At 50.3% G+C, this 16,765-nt stretch overlaps 1 protein-coding gene across 2 annotated transcripts in view; it reads right to left on the bottom strand.

Moving 5' to 3' along the window:
- The window catches only part of SNX29 (sorting nexin 29), a 519,309-nt gene that overhangs the window by 57,432 nt on the left and 445,112 nt on the right, over positions 1-16,765 (bottom strand). For both annotated transcript variants that reach the window (XM_087416977.1, XM_004438061.3), the window contains one exon: positions 6,846-6,985. In XM_087416977.1, the coding sequence (XP_087273103.1) occupies positions 6,846-6,985 (140 nt within the window). The remainder of the gene's footprint in view (positions 1-6,845; positions 6,986-16,765) is intronic.

Raw genomic sequence — 16,765 nt, 5'->3', positions numbered from 1 at the left:
GTGTGTAGTCATCTACGTAATACCCCTACCAACCTCCCTGCTCGCCCAGGGGCCTGTAAAGAGTAGGTGCTCAATAAATGTTGACTGGAATACAGAGGTTGTCTGTAGTGAGCAACTTTGGCCATCACTACCTCTGCACCGTCCAGCAGGAGGCCGGGCGTGTCATCAGCCTTCTCTGGCACCCGACAGCCCGTCCTCAAATACAGCTGGGGGCCAACTGCTCTCCACTGCCCTTCTCACGCCTCGGCCAAGCCACCAACTCTTCCCGCCCGGACCCTACAAAAACCGCTGGACCTGCCCCTCTCCAATTCCATTCCCTAACCCACATCCAGAGTGAGGCTTTGAAAAAACAAACCGGGTCACATCACACCCTGCTCCAAACCCTTCAGTGGCTTCCTAGCCCACTTAGAATAAATCCCGAAGTCACTGTTATGGCCTCCAAGGCCCTAGACGATCCGACCCTGGTGAGCTCCTCTCCAGTCTCATTTCCCCTGCTCTCTCTCTGCTCTGGCCACCCTGGCCTCATCGGACACACCAAGCTTGCTCCTGCCTCAGGGCCTTTGTACTTACTGCTCCCCCCATCTGAACACCCATCCCCCCCAAATTCACAGGATCTTCCCTTAGACCATTTGATGGGAAACACCATCCACATGACTCTCTAGCCTCTAACTCTGCATTAATTTCCTTTAAAGATCTTTTTATCTGGCAGTATATGTTTATTTGTCCATTTTCTATCTCCCCTACTCCATAAAAGTGGAGGTTACCCTTTTTCTGTTCTCTGTCCCCAGTGCTTGCTGAGCACTTACGCAGTAGGTGCTCAATAAGCAGTGGTGGGATGAAAACAATGTTTGCTGAGCACAGGCCCCTTTGGGGGGGCCTTCCATGTATCCGCTCTGCAGAGTGTTTGTCCTGGAGGTGTTCCAGATTCCCCCACTTCTGGAATTCGTAAAAGCCACATCATCATCCTCTTCCTCCCTCTTCTCTCCTCTCAGTAGAACCGATTTCCCCGGCTTCACCACCAAACAGAAAGAAGCGGCAGAAATGGAACATAATTACTGTGATGGCTGGGATGCCTAGGGGACAGAGAGGCCATCGGAATACTAGAGAAGAGCAGCTGTCACCCTCATCATTTTCAAAAAGCGATTCATGATGACCTCCTGGGGCAGGAGTCCTGTGGATGTGGAGGGCCAGCACCCTGGGGACCGTACTTTTTTCGCTGCATCCCTTAACAGCAGCCCCAGAAATAGCCAGGGGGCTGGCGGATGGAGGTGATTAAGTGGCATTTTACATGTGATCTCTCCAGGCGACTCTCCTCCACTAGGGGGAGGGTCCTCTGGGTAAACGAGCTTCTGAGGAATGGGGGGTTTTCCTGCGGGAGGGGCCCAGCCCCTAGAGGGGAGCACTGCCATCTGGGCGCAGGCCAACCTCTCGGGCTCCCTGAAAAGCCTGAGCTCAGCTGTTGCACCCGGTTTCCCCAGGGCAGGCCCTGAGTCAGCTTACCTGGCCCAGGAGATCCCCGTGGGGGAAGGAGGGACGGAGGGAAGGAAAGGCTGACTGGGATGATTCATGTTCTAACAGTTACCGTTTCACGGGCACCTACTACGTACTGAGGCTCAGAGTCCCGGGTCTCAGAGCAGCGCAGTGCGCTCTTGCCGTGGGCTGCACCTTTCTCTCAGAATGACCTTACACAAGTCACTTAAATGTCCCGCGACTCCGATTTTTCACCTATAGAGATGGATAGGTGTATGGATGGACGAATGGATGAAGAGACAGAGAAATGTCCGTGGGGATTTTGCGAGGATTCTCTCCTCATCTTTCTCACAGGCTCGGTATTAACCGCAGCTGACACGGAGAAGATGCTGTGCCAAGCTCTCACACGACTTAATACCCCCAGAGATCTGTGATGCTGGTACTTCTCTTCCCATTGTGCACATAAGGAAACAGACTCAGAAAGGCTGAATCCTTGCCCAAGATCCCCTCCTCCTCAGTGTTAGATCGAGTGGGGAACATCACTGACGCCAAAATCCCCATGCTCTCCATTTGGATGACAGAGGTCTCAAACTCATCCGCCTTCGAGGGCCAGGTAGCCGATGTAAATCAGCGAAGCAGGCCAAGGGGAAAGCAAGAGGGAGCAGTGGGAGAGGTGAAGACTGGGGCATCCTCACCTCATCACAAGTCACTCACATTTACATTTTATTTTAATACACTGTCCACACCTAACCAGTCTGCTGGTCCAGCCGCATGTTTGAGACGTCTTGAGCAGGATCTGCATTCCTTTCTCGCAACTGTGCGATGCTGAGAACTCTGGAGCCTGGAAGGTTTGGGCCAGGCCACAAAAGCAACGTGAGTTAAAAGTTCCTAGGAAGGAACTATGTAATGCCTGCCAGCAGTGACTTGCAGAGCAAAAGGTGTCAGCTTAGCTCAGACAATCCCCAGTGGCCCACAGCTTGGGGTATTTCGTCCCCCAGCCAAACCCCTGCTCACTGGGAGAATGTGGCAGCTCTTATTTCAGCAAAAAATATAGTTAGCAACTTTAAGAGTAAATACGGCAGCAGATGCGGGTGGGGAGTGGGGAAAACGCCAACTGCATTTTCTGCTGAAAATCCAGTTGGGAATTTGTGCTGTGACCTATATTACTCTAGCTGCCACCCCCATAACTTTCTCTCTCCCCTCAAGGAGCCGCAGAATATGATGCATTTCCCCGGGCTGAATTACTCTGCGGAAAAACATTTTAATAACGTGCTAAACAACAGCATAGCAAATCACTTAAGCCTTCACCGACTTGCGGTCCAGTTCCACAGAATGAATTCTTAGATCCAAGCCTCCCTTCATTAACGCGCTTTCAAAAGAGTACCTGATGTTTCCCTGAGTATCTGCTAACATCTGCCACGTGTCCACCTTTCCCCGAAATGCCAGGAGGATGCAAACAACATGGGGCTCCCAAAGGAAGAGGGCATCGGGGCTGCTGTTCATTTGCTCACCACTTTGGGGGGCAGACTCTGGTCCCCACCTGGGCCAGATTGACACACACAGCTCAAAATGGAAAACAGCCCACTTCCTACAGTCCTACTTTCTAATTCAGACTGCTGCTGGCATTAGCAAGGAAGACAATGGGAGGCAGAGAGATTTAGAGAAAAAATTCAACCTGCTGATTCTTCAACTCTCAGCTTTGCGCAGATGGCAGAATACTTGGAAGTCATGATGCCCCTTGCAGAACACAGTGAAATACTGACACATTAAACAGAAAAAACAAAACAGAAAAGTGTGTGCAAAAGCAGGTCCCATCGAATGCTGGACTCCAGGCTGCACAAGCCTGAAAGCTTTAAGGAATATTTATGAAGAAAAGCATGAGCAAATTCTACCCATTAGCTAATTCCCCTGACTACCTTCCCTCTCCTGTCCCACATCGAAATGGGACCTCTACGGAAGTTCAGCAGTGGACTGGCTCACAGAACATATATGTGAGCACCGAGTGCGAGCCAAATACGCCACAGGTAACATGAGTGTCTCGTCTGCACATCCAAAGCCGTGTGATGGATATATGGAGAGGCTGTGTGAGCAGTGGGTAAGAGCCAGGACTTACCTGGGCAAGGCAGGTAATGTGAATTGAGTATATGAGAAAACAGCCAAACACTAACAGCAAATGGCAGGGAAGGCTCAGCTCAGTGTCCAGGAGACAACGGGAGTGGCTTTCAATGGGGACAGGGCAGCACTGCTCCTCTGTAGCCCAGTGTGGTTGAGGGAGAATGGGGGTGGGTATTTGTCTGCCCCAGCAGCTGTAACAAAATACCGCAGACCGCGTGGCTTAAGCAACAGACATTTATTTCTCACAGTTCTGGAGGCTGGACGCACAAGATCAAGGTGCTAGCCAATGTGGCTCCAGGTGAAAACTCTCTTCCTGGCTTGTAGATAAATGGCTGCCTTAGCGAGAGCGAGCTCTGGTCTCTCTTCGTCTTCTTATAGGGGCACTAATCCCATCGTGGGGCCCCCCCATCATGACCTCATCTAATTCTAATCACCTCCCAAAGGCCCACTTCCACATACCATCACATTGGGGGTTAGGGCTTCAACATGTGAATCTGGGGGGGACACAAACATTCAGTCCATAACAGAGTGTGACCAATTCTGATTCTTCACGAGAAGCTTGATATCTGATTTTTTTTTAATCTGACACTTTCTAATTTTTTGATGTTGGCAACATTTCAATTAAGAAAAACAAATAACAAAACCCCACCAGACTGGTCAAATAAAACAGGTTGGAGGGTCAGGCTCAGGCTCAATCCACAGGCTGTGGGTTTGTCACTCATGCCCCAAAACACAAGCTATGGCACCAAATAGACCAGGCTCCCCACGTGCTGGTGAGTGACCCTGGGGTCACCAGGGAACCTCTCCGGGCTTCACTTTCCTTATCAGTATTAGGTGGAACCTTATGAAATTGCCTTTTTGTTGGCAATTTCCACCTAACAGGCTCTCGGGAAGACTGCATGAGACAAGCAGGTGCAACATTAGGCGGGCGCCTACAGTAAATGCTCCACAAACCAGCGGGGGAGGGGAGAGGCTGGCCTTCGGAAACAAGTCCATTTGTGTTCAGTGACGAAAAGGGATCTTTAGGGTCCTGAATCAGCACTTGAAAGAACCAAGGAAATCTCAATATTTACAAGAATAATTATGCTTTTCGGGGTTTATTTCCTTAGTTGAGAGAGAGCTTTTTTGAGTTAGAATCTCTTAGGACGAGCCTCTGAGCTGAGATACAGGTCCACTGTTTCCTGTGGGCACAGAGACAGGAAGCCATCACGCCGAGGGTCACAGCATGGACAAACCTGGCTGCAGCTCACCTCCCACTGCCCCCAAGAGAGACAACCTGAAAATTCCAACCTGTAATCCCATCTCGCTCAAAAAAGATGGAGGAGGAGAGGGAAGCTGAATTTGCAACTGCGAGAAAAGCCCACAGGAAAAAGCTGTGTCAACTGGGGTCTAGACCGATGTTTAGTCAGAAGACTGGTGTCAATATTGTGTCATTTGCCACAATCTCCTACTGAAATTCTTTATTTTTTTTAAAGCCCATGAACTTGAACCTTCTGTTCTCTGTGCTAATTAAGCACAAAGGTTTCTCTCTCAGCTCTGATTAATGGCAACCAGTGCAGCTGAGACGGCACAACATGCCGAGATGCTTGCGTTAACACACAATTTTCACAACGCCGCACGCCCGTGTTTGGTAAACGCTCCACCAGAGGTTCCTGCACTGCCTGCAGTGGGCAGAGGGATACCAGCTCACCTGTGTGGGGCAGGGTTTTCTCTTCGTAGACTTGCGGACAGCAGCCTTTCTCAGCATCAGGGTCTTAAGACCAACCTTCTAGCTCAATTTTCAAGGGGAGTTTAGCCAAAATGCATAGGACTCAGTAAGAGGTTAATTTCTAACATGCATCACAGGCCAGGCAGCTGCCTTTAAAAGAACAGAACTCGTCTCATGAGCTATTGTGGCACTTTCAAAACAGCAAGATCAAAGCCCTGGTATCACAAATAGCTGAATGAAAGAAAAATACAGTTTTCCATACAGTGTATTCTATTTGGAAAAAAAAAAGGCGTCTTTTTATCACAGGCAGCACAGTACAATTATATCTTCTCACAAAAGCCCTGAAACAATTAGAAAAACGGATGCAAGCTGCTGGGCTACAATTTCAAAGGCCCTAAGCAGGTAAGGGGGGCAGCCCCGCCGACGTCTGTCAGTTGGAAGTTCAACTTGGAAATGCCAGGCAGTGAGACGCCGAAGGCAACCCCACGGACAGAAGCAGAAACAGGCCCCCTGTTTTGAGTTACAGCATCACGGTGCACGTGGAACAGATCTCAAAACCCTCAGTGTGCCATTTTAAAGAGCTACAGTGAAAGGAAACTCTTATTTTATCCCTGCAAATTGGTGTTTCTCAAACGACGAGTCCCAATCCTATTTTTGGGGACCCCCAGGGTTGCTCTATGAATTTTTACATCTTGTGTTTCCATTATGGTGATAGTATTTTACAAATAACAGAATTATATTCTATAGCATCTGAAGACTATAAAAACCAAGAACTGCTTTATCATTTTAGCTCCCTAATTCCAAGGATGTAAATGGCTCAGGCTAATGAGATCTATTAGAAGAGTAGACTAATCAGTGATTCATGGCACCTGGCCCCAGGTGCCGCACAATGTGACCCGAGAAAGGTGGGGGATGGGGTCAGCAGGCAGTCACGCTGGCGTGGCATGTGGCACTCGCAAGGGAACCTGCTGCACACCAATGTGAGCAAAGATCTGGTTTTAGGAAAACGACAGCATCCATTGTATTAATTGACAGTTGTGAACTGTAATGATTTTGTAAATGCTTAACATGTAAACGTCTTTAATTTTTTTTTACTTTTATAAGAGATATAAGAAGGAACTTATACCTAGTTTTAAGCTTGTTCATATTTAAGTAATATTAATATGAAAATAATTTAAGTCGATACCAGTGGGAGCCTATGAGAATTTTTCTTCGGATTCATTACCCAAGCTGAAGAAAGACAGACCATTTTAGTTCTGGAACACCTGTGAGCTGTAAAGAAAATGCATCTTTCCTCTGATCAAAATGTACAGAACTGTAAAATCACACAGCTCCGCATTTATTAAAAACCTCAGATCTACAACACTCATTTGCAGACTCGCTCTTTCTTAAGCCCTATAGGAACTCCAAAATCTCCACGTCAGTGCCTCCCACGGCTCCTGGGCCCAGCTGGGTCCCAGGGTGTCTAGGACAGACACGTGTCGCTGTACGACCTCAGAAGAGACACAGGAGTGCGTGCTGGGCAGAGCACGTGCACAAGAAGGGTACTCACACGAAGAAGGGCACGAGCTGAACCAGAGTCTCCTTCATGGGGCTGGCAGCAAACTCGGGCACCATCTGGATGACCTTGTTCACGACGCTGCGCAGGTAGCTCTGGAGCAGCTTCCTCCGTTCCTCCACAAACTTGGCGTCCTGAGAAAACGGACAGGGGTGCTCAGGGGTGCTCTCCTCACCCACCCACAAACAACCCCGTAGAACATACAACCATGAGTCATGTTTACTGAGCCAGTGCCACGTGCTTGACACAGGTGATCACCCTGAATAACACGGAAGATGCTCGATATTATTAGGTGGGGAAAACAGGTCCATAAAACTACCTACAGTGTGTCCCATGAACGAATGAAGTCTGAGCGACCAGGGCTGCTATTTACCAAGCACCTGTGATGTGGTGCTGGGTCTAGGGACAGAACAGTGACCACAAATGGTCACTGGTGGGGCCCTGGTGGAGGTCACAGGCCAGTGGGGGAGACATAAACGAATCCAGTGATCCACAGGTCAGTGTACAATTATTAATCACACTAAATGCCACATTCCAGAGAGGGTGCTTAATTTTGCCTTCACAGAAACTTTCTGAAATATGGATCAGCTGCCGTTAAGAAATATTTTATTAATAAACAAACAAATTCTACCTTCTCTTGAAAAACTCAGAAATGTGGCAACACGGCCCCCCCTCACAGGGCCATGCCAGGCACAGGGTCCCAGGTCTGTGCAGTCTCCACACCCCCTGCTCACGGGCTCCGTGCTCGGGACCCTCCTCACCCACACTCCCACCCACCGGAGCCCCACGTCTGCTTGGCCCCGACAGCAGACAGGCAGGGCTGGCTTCCCCGCTGTGCGCCCTGCACAGTCACGCAGGGCTGGAACTTGGACCTGCGTGATGATCTGCTGTCCATATCTTGAAAGTCTTAATAATTTTGGAACAAGGGGCCCCACATTTTCATGTGGCCCAGGGCCCCACAGATTCTGTAGCCCGTCCTGCTCATACACATCTGCACTGGGGGACCTTGGCTTATAATGAAGAAACCCTGGCCAGTGTGGGGGCAGGAAAGGCTTTCCTTGAGGAAGTGATGCTCCTTCTAGACTGAAGGCCAAGCGGGGTGAATAAGGGAACAGCAGAGAGAGGGCAGCAGGAGAAACAGGGTCATTCGTCCTCACGAGAATAGGAGAGGTCTCTCTGATTACTCTCACATGACAAATGAGGAAACGGCGGCCTAGAGAGGGGCTGGGTAGCTCACCCACGAGGTCCCACAGATGGAATGGGGCACTCATCCCAACCCCCCCAACCCCCCCAGCATGCAGCCGGCCCCAGGCAGGGCTCAGTAACAGTCTGAACGAGGCCACGTGCTCAGAGGCACCGGAGAATGCACCCAGTATGTGCCCTGGTCTCAGAGGAAGTCCTGCTAAGGACTCGAGCATGGCAGGGAGTCTTTCTTAAATGTTGCAAGATTTAGCAAATAATAATGCAGGATGCCTAGTGAAATTTGAATTTCAGATAAACAATGATGATTTTTCAGTATTCCTAACTCAGTATTCAATAACTCATAATTCATAATTTTTCAGTATTCAAGTATGTCCCATACAATAAAACCTTTCCATGTAATGTTTGGGACACACTTATACTGAGAAATTATTCATTGTTTATCTGAAATTCTAATTTCACTGGGTGGCCTGTATTTCATCCAGCAACCCTCCTCCAAGCACCAGGTGGGAGGAAGAAACACGGAGCATCTGCTGCGAGCAGAGGTCCCCGGGCCACTTCAAGGTCATATAGCAAGGTATTCTCGCCCAAAGCCACCCCCTGATGAGCTGCCTCAGTGGGAGGGGTGGCAGCACTCACACACTGCCACTGGCCACTCCAACTTCACGGCCAGCGCAGTCCCAGGCCAGGAGCTAAAACCTCCTGCAGCCTGGCGGGAGATGCGCCGTGTGGGAAGAGGGGAGGCATCCGGCCAGGAGAGCTACAGGTCCTCGGCCCAAGCTGGAGCCACTTGCGCTCCACTCACTGGTCTGAACGCCACGTTCTGCTCCGTGCTCTCCAAGTTTCAACTCATCATTAAGCAATGAGACAGCCTTCCCTGGGAAGGTGGTTAATATGCCAGGTTAGCGCTGGCTGATTGTCATCTGCAGGGAGAACCCTCAAGGACTGCTTGAGAGGCTCTGCTGCAGGAGGACAAGAAGGGAGTTCATCAGCCCTGGAAGAACTTGGGGAGATTCCTTCTCTTTTGGAGGGAGGATGCTCAAAACACTCTAAAGCAACAAGGAGAGACTGGAGATGGCTCTCCACACTGCTTGTGGGGTGGGGCTGGGCTATAGGGTCTTAGGAAGGTGAGGATGCCCAAAATGATGGTCGAGGATCCCACCCAGGAGTCAAATGTGCCCATTTTCACTTGACTAGTGTTCTCACCCAGGTCCCAGGGCAATAGTGACTGGGGAGAAAGGTTTTCACCCTGGAGGAATCCCAAATCCTTCCCACGTATTCATTCCTCGAGATAGCTAGTCCCTGGACACCCCGGCCAGCTCCTGAGAAAACCTGACACGGTAGCCACCTGAACTTGACATCCTAGCGACTTGCACTCGAGCTATTCAGAACATGCACAGATGTATTTGTGGAGTCTTTATTCATGCTCTGTGCCCAGTGCTTTCCTTGCACTGCATCCTTACAACACATCTGAGGCTGTAGACTGAAGCTCAGAAAGCCTTAGGAACTTGCCCGAGGGCTCAGAAGCTGGAGGCGGCTGAGCAGGGTCCCAGGTCTTCAACCGGCTGCAATTAGAGCTGCCCTCAATCCAGAAGGCATTCTTCAATTTACAGAAGAAAAAGCTATGGGTTCTCTAAACTGCAGGCTTCCCCAAACCAGGATTCAGTTCACAGAACTGCCACTTGCAGGTCGGGAAGCCACTGACTGTGTGAAGACAAGGCAGCCTGTCACCCTCTCACCTGACTGCCAACCTCTGCCAGGACGCTGCTTCCCTCGGGTCTCAATCTGATCCTGGAGGTGCCGACACCGCGAGTTGCTGCACCTGACCTGGCAGAACGCAGCGGGGCAGGGAGGATCTCAGAACAATTCATGGAAGGCCATGTTCTTTCCTGTGACTGTCATTTCATTTTTTTCCTTTTTTAATGAAAATTTCAAAATATGGGAAGAAGCAGAGTAAATGTGTAATGAATCCCCATAACCCTTTATCTAATCAAGTCTTAACCCTTTCATATTTGCTTCATCACTTTTATGTTTTTTGCTAAGGTGTTTTAACGTAATTACAGTCCTGATGTTTCACCTCTAATACTCCAGTGTGTATTTATAAAACACTAAGAACATTTTCCTATTTAACCACAGTACCATTATCACCTCTGATGAAATGCATGATACTTTGCTGGTGTTCTCTCATACCTCATCTGTATTCAAACATTTGAGTTTTCAAATGTGCCTGCTGCTTCTGTAATTTTTAACAAGGGATTGTAGTCCATCCCAGAACCAAGCTGGCAATCCTTCAGCAGGCTGAATGCAACACTGTCCAGAGTGGATCCCCACCTGGGGATCAGCCTGGTTCTGACCTCTTAGGAGGATGGTGTTGCTTTTTCTACCACCTGCAATACAAAAGGCTAATGGCTTGTATGGCCTAAAAACATTAAAACCAGGATAATTCTGCATAAAATCCAGATTCCTGGCCTCCCTTGAAAAATGGCCCTCATTAGCCGAAGCATAGTGCCACCATCCCACGCAGCCTGCTCCCCTTGGTGCCACCACCTGCCTGGCCTCTGTGGGACCCCTAATTTATATCACTTGCACAGACAGTAGGATTGGCTGAGGCCCTACAAAGCATCCAAGAGGCCACCCTGAGAGATGGTCACAATACGAGATGACATTCCCTCAGGCAGGCAGAGTGACCTGCACTGCCATTTGCCAGCTCTATGGTCATGCAGCTAAACCACATGGAGCCTCGGGTTTCCCATCTGTAAAGTGGGGATAAGGAGGTGCCTACCTCATTCATGATAACCTAGGCTAAGCACCTGGGAGCCAACATTGCCTGCCAGGCTCTGTGACAGACGCTGATGATTCATGGATGTTCAGCCAGGATGCTTTTCCTCAAGGAGTTTCTATGTGTTTGGGGTGGGGACAGGCAGGTAGATGGTGAACGCCCAAACTGGGGACAAGTGCAGGAAGTTTGCATGAGGAACGCGGAGAGAGTTTCACTCCGAGGAAGCAACTCCTGAAGATGCTGCTTCAGCATCTCTTGGAGGAAAGACGTCGGTCAGGTGGCCTAGATGGGCGCCCTCAATGGGGGAAGGGCATGCCAGGTGGAGGGAACAGCAAATGCAAAGGCCATCAGCAGGTAGGCCAGTGTGGCTGGGCTTAGTGGTTCCAGAGGGATAAGACTGTAGCAGCAGCAGGAGTCCAATCACGCACAGCCTTGTAGACCATGGAAAGAAGCCACGAAGGTGGGATGCAGGAGGTGCATGATCTCATAAGCATTTAGATAGACTATCATGGAGGAAATAGGCTGTAGGCAGCCTTAGGCAGAGAGATCTTTCAAAGATCTATCACGACACCCTCCTGCTTGGAATTCTTCAACGGCTCCCCAAGAACTCTGTCCACTTCCCAATATGTACATCTAAACCCTTAACATGGTTCACAGGAACCTTCATGATGTGGCCCCAGCATGCCCCGCCAACCTCACTTCACGTTTACCCTGTCGCCACCCTCCTCCCACCCTCAACACCGACAACACGTCAGCCCCTGGCTTTCTTCTCATATCCTTCACACCATCTCCTGATGTCTTCAGACCTTTCCCAGGCTGTTCCCTTGGCCTGGAATGCCTTGCCATTTAGGTCTCTGCTCTTGAGCCCCCACCTCCGAGAGGCCTCCTGGACACGCTAGCTAAGGTTGCCCAGGCACGCCCTGGCCCCAGCCCTGCCCCTGTTCTCGTTTCTTCACAGCCCTTACAGCTCCTGCAATGGTCTCACTGGTTCATTGTGTGCCTCTTGCTTCCCCACCTCTCCTACTTGATTTTAAGTCCCAGGAAGGCAGGGACCTTATCTGTCTGTTCACCCCTGTATCACCAGAGCCTAACCGAGTGCTGGAGATCACCAGAGGTCCCATAAATATTTGTTGCAAGAGTAAATAAATGTGGGGGATGGATTTAGGGAGGCAAGGCAGGCCACCAGGGAGAGCAGTGTGGAGGCTGTTGCCAAGTCCAGAGGAGATATGACAAAGACCCTGACAGAGGAGTGGGATGGAGACAAGAAGGCTGGCCTGAAAACCAGCTCCCTCATTCCAAATCCCCCCTGGGCAGGGAGTAAAGAGCAGAAGACAGGGTAATAAGTGAATGAAGACAGGGAGCTGGTCCTTCAGAGACCCCATCTATCACACGGAGCTCCTGGGAGGAGATCAGCATCGGGTAGGGGCCTGCCCCACTGGGTGCGGCCCAGCGCTTAAAGAGCCATGGGGTATCTGTGAGATTTTTGGTTGTGCTCCTGAGGCTGCAGCCAAAACCCAGCATTAGAAGTAATGGGGCTGGACGGAAGCCCAGCGTGTGGAGTCTGCCAGACTCCTCTGGTGGCTGCTTAATGAGTCCTCGCTGCCCGTGGCCCTGCTGTCGTTTTGTGCAGCATTCCTATCATAATACTATCATCAATTACGGTTTAGAACTAATAATAGAGAGCACTGGGAGTTAGTCCTCAAAAAAAAGAACATTCGGAACTATTTTCATGGGAATATTTTTTTCCCTCCAGAAAAGGTTAATTTTATTTTGAGCTTCAAGAAGATAAAGATACCATCAAATTAAGAAAAGCTATTTTAAAAACGATGGAATGTTGAGAACGAGACAACGAGCTTTGGTTCCCAGAACAAATGCAAGGACCCCCCGTCCTTGCACTTTCTGACATTCTCTTTCCTGGGTCGTTCCTGACAAATGCGCCTTCTCCACCACGTCCTACCTCTCCAAGGGACCGTCCCCTGGAGCCACCTCCAGTGGTGAGCTGCCCAGTGGGCAGAGGTGACTCTGCATTCCAGAGTTCCTTTTCATTTTCATCTAAGGATATCACGGCATTTTATAAAATAAATAGAAGGTCCGGTCCATCAGGAGCAGCAAGCAGCTCAGGCCCTGTCGAGGGATGACTGCATCAGAGTCAGCAAATGTGACAGTGTGTCACTGGCTAGAGAATTCCAGAACATTGGCTAGAGTCCCAAGGAGCCCAGCATTAAGGTCCTCTGGCTACAAGATTCCCTCCCATGCCCAATTCCGATGAGACTGGCTCACCCAGCCCATTTCTTCTTCCTAGACACAAAGGAAGACAAGATTTCCCAGCAGCCCTGCAATGAGATGGAAGCCATGGACCAGGCCTGGCTGATGTGACATGAGTGGGAGGGAGGCAGCCACGGCCAGGTTTAGCCACGACAAGTGCCCTTCAACCTTCCCCTCTCCCTCTCTTCCTTTCCTCCAGGAGCAGGGAGGCCACATGTGGAGATGGCAGAACCAAGGAAGGAGGGCCACCAGAGCCACCTGATCTGCACTGGGCTGTGACACGAATGAGAAATCAACTTCATTGCTGAAAGCCAACGCGTTACAGATTTCCACTACACGCTGTTAGCGGCACCCATGTTAATTATGCTGGTTCACACATGGCTCACTCCATGATGATTTGCTGCCTGCCTGCCTATGTCCAGGGCAGCGCGCCCTGAGTGAATGTCCACCGGTACAGAGATGGGGCACCTGCCTTCAAGGAGCTCCGAGTCTATAGGGGAAGGAGACTAAAAGCAGGTACATGAACACACACTGATCAGCGCTTCAGTGGAGACGGGCATGGGATGGACAGGGGAAAGGAGGACGGACTCAGCCTAGAAGAAGATGCCTTCAAGGTGAGATCTGAAGAATGAGAAGAGGGCAAAAGGAAGCAGGGAGACCAGTGAGGAGGCTGCTGAGGTAACCCAGGCAGGAGAAGGCGTGGCCTAGGCTGGTGGCTAGGAAGAGAAGCGAATGGATTAGAGTTCTCTTTTAGAGCCAAATCCCAGGTGGGATGTGCTGATGGGTTGGAGTCACTCATTCGATCATTCAGTGATCCAGTCACATACTACTTCATTCATGCATTCCAGATATTCCTTGAGGGCTGACTGTGAGCCAGGTGCTGTGAATAAAAAGATAAATAAGACCTGGATCCTGCCTTCACAGAGCTTACAGTTGGTGGGAAAAGACAGACAAGTCAATCATCACCAAACAGTGCTATTAAGCCATGAATACACACGATTAAGGTACGCACAGGTCTGCTGCGGGGCACACGGGGACACCTTCCAGGTCGTGTGATATAATTATCATGATAGTAGCAGCAGCAACTGCCACCGGAGGAGGAGTTGTCACCATCAAAGTTTACCAAGCATTTTCTCTGCCACACACTGGGCTAAGCACGCTTATCCATTATTTTATTGAATTTATTTTAGTATTTCCGTTTCAGAGAAAGGAAGCTGAGACAGAGAGGGGTGAAGCGCCAGTGCCCAGACACACAACCACTGAGGGGTGAGGACAGGAACCGGCTCCAGGAAGTCCGTGCCTGTATCCCCTCTGCTCTAAGAGGGAGAGAAAGGTGGTCCAGTCAGGGAACAGACTGGAGATGCCGAGGGCCACAGCTGGAGGGAACCACAGGATTCAGGATCAGAGGGGGCGCTGAGGGGGGCAGTGCTGGAGGGGAAGCAGGGGCAGACCTGGGAGGTGGTTTCAGAGAATCTGGACTCTACCCTCAGGGAGACGGGTATTTTAAGCAAGAGAGTGACAATCAGCTCTACCTTCCTTGAGATTAAAAGGAAGATCCCGATGCCTCAGTTTTAAAAAGCTCCATGTTGTCCCTATCACTCTATGTTGTCCCTGGAGTCCTGAAAATCTGCCTTTCCTCTTTCCAGTATTGGTCAGCTGGGAGATGTGGAGGCAGCTACTCTAAACCGCAGGCCCGGGCCGGCCCCGTGGCTTAGTGGTTAAGTGCGTGCGCTCTGCTGCTGGCGGCCCGGGTTCGGATCCCGGCTGCGCACCGACACACCGCTTCTCTGGTCATGCTGAGGCCGCGTCCCACATACAGCAACTAGAAGAATGTGCAGCTATGACGTACAACTATCTACTGGGCTTTGGGGGGAAAAAATAAATAAATAAAATCTTTAAACCGCAGGCCCCACCCTGTCATCCTGAGATGTGGGGAATGAGCGAGTTCCACTGCAAATACTGCAGACCCGCGAACTCCGCCTCATTACGAGGGAAATGCCTCAGCAGTTGTTTCTGGGGAGCCCATTGTGCAACTGCTAATTGGGAGAATGAGGAGGGACAATTCCTGTTATAGACTCTTTCAACACCCTCGATGGAGGCGTCTGAGAGCGGTGAAGAGTCAGGTGTGATGGACTCTTGCAGCAGCTTCCCAAACATCTCTGAGCCCCTTCATAAGCTTCGGATTGGGTGGTTTTAGCAAAACTGCACAACGGATCTTCACTTGATTAATTCCGGGAAATAATCAGATTGGGAACCTAGAAAAGGAAACTGTCCTTCTAATCTTCACACTGAGAATGGGGTCCCAGTGGCCATGAGGGAGGTTCTGATGCTCACATCTGGACCAAACAGCTGGGTGAGCCACCTGGCTGAGCCACCTGGCTGGTTTAAACAAGTTTTGTTTAACGAGCTTTATTCCTAGGTAGTCACCAGCTGGAACACACCAGGTGTGAATGAAAAAGGGGCAGAGGAGAGCTTTATTTGGAGTGGTTTGGGGAGGCGGGGGCGGGGAGAGGAAGGCTGGGATGTGTCTCTAAGGCACCCTTGGTGAGAATTTCACACCATAAGCCTCTACAGACACCCACTAATTTAGAGGCCAGAGTCACTGTCCCTCCTGAAGGGGCATGGAAGCAAAGTCCTGCTAATTACTTTACGCCAGCAGCTCAACTCCACCACCATTCACTAAGCAAGTAGTTTGGTAATCCACTGGGAAGGACAGAGAAAGACAAGAAACAGGCCTCATCCTACGGAGGTTACTGTCTCCCTCCCTCTCTGAACATTTATTGAGTCCACAGGATATTGTTCAGTTATCCATCTAAGCAAAGATTTATTTGACACCTCCTCTGCCAGGCCCTGTTAGTAGAGATGAAAAACACCCAGTTCTTGCCCTGAAGGCACTAACGGTCTATCATTCACTCATACATTCAAGCAACCATCAGGCACCACAGTAGAGAGAATTCCATTCACCCATCCATACTTCCACTGGACGCCTGCCTTGTACCAGGGCCTATGATGAGAAGGTGCTAGAGAAGGTGAACACAATGGCTGCCCTCATAGAGGCTGCAATCTAGAATTCCTTCATTCTTCCAATAACGTATATAGGAGGCTGACGTGCCAGGCACTGCGGTGGGGGCCCACAAGATTAGATGACAAGTCATTGTGCCAGCTCACGGGCCAGTGGTGGATGACAGGGAGGTAGATCACTTAAAAAATTGTGTGGAGAGCTTTTAACAAAACATGAGAAGAGCCTTTAAAGTGGAGGATGGCATTCCCTTCCAGCTGGGCTGGTGTGGAGGGGTGTTTGGGACGGAGGGGGCACTTTTGGCCTTGGTCTAGAGGGATGGGTGGGATTCAACAGAGGTGATAGGAGGAAAGATGGAGTGCCTGAGGGAAGTGAGGTGAGTCAGGAGCAGAGAGGGGAGTCAGGGCTGAGGGGGTGGGGGTGAGGTCCTCTCAGTAAGGGGTGTACGGACTGGAGCAGGGACAGGCCAGGCTTTCGAAGGAGTCCAACGATAAGGCAGGAAGTCAGCTCAATGGGTGTGGAAGAGAGGCCAGGCGCACACTCCAGGGGGTCAGGAGGTCATGACTCAGGGAGGGAAGAGGAAGGAGCGGACGATTTGATGCCTACCATGTAACATGGACCACTCTATGTGCTTTACATGAATCAATCTAT

The sequence above is a fragment of the Ceratotherium simum genome, chromosome 26 (genome assembly GCF_057802395.1).
Source record: "Ceratotherium simum simum isolate JZ-2026a chromosome 26, ASM5780239v1, whole genome shotgun sequence".
NCBI classification, from domain to species: Eukaryota; Metazoa; Chordata; class Mammalia; order Perissodactyla; family Rhinocerotidae; genus Ceratotherium; species Ceratotherium simum.
This window is presented reverse-complemented; position numbering and strand designations above follow the sequence as displayed.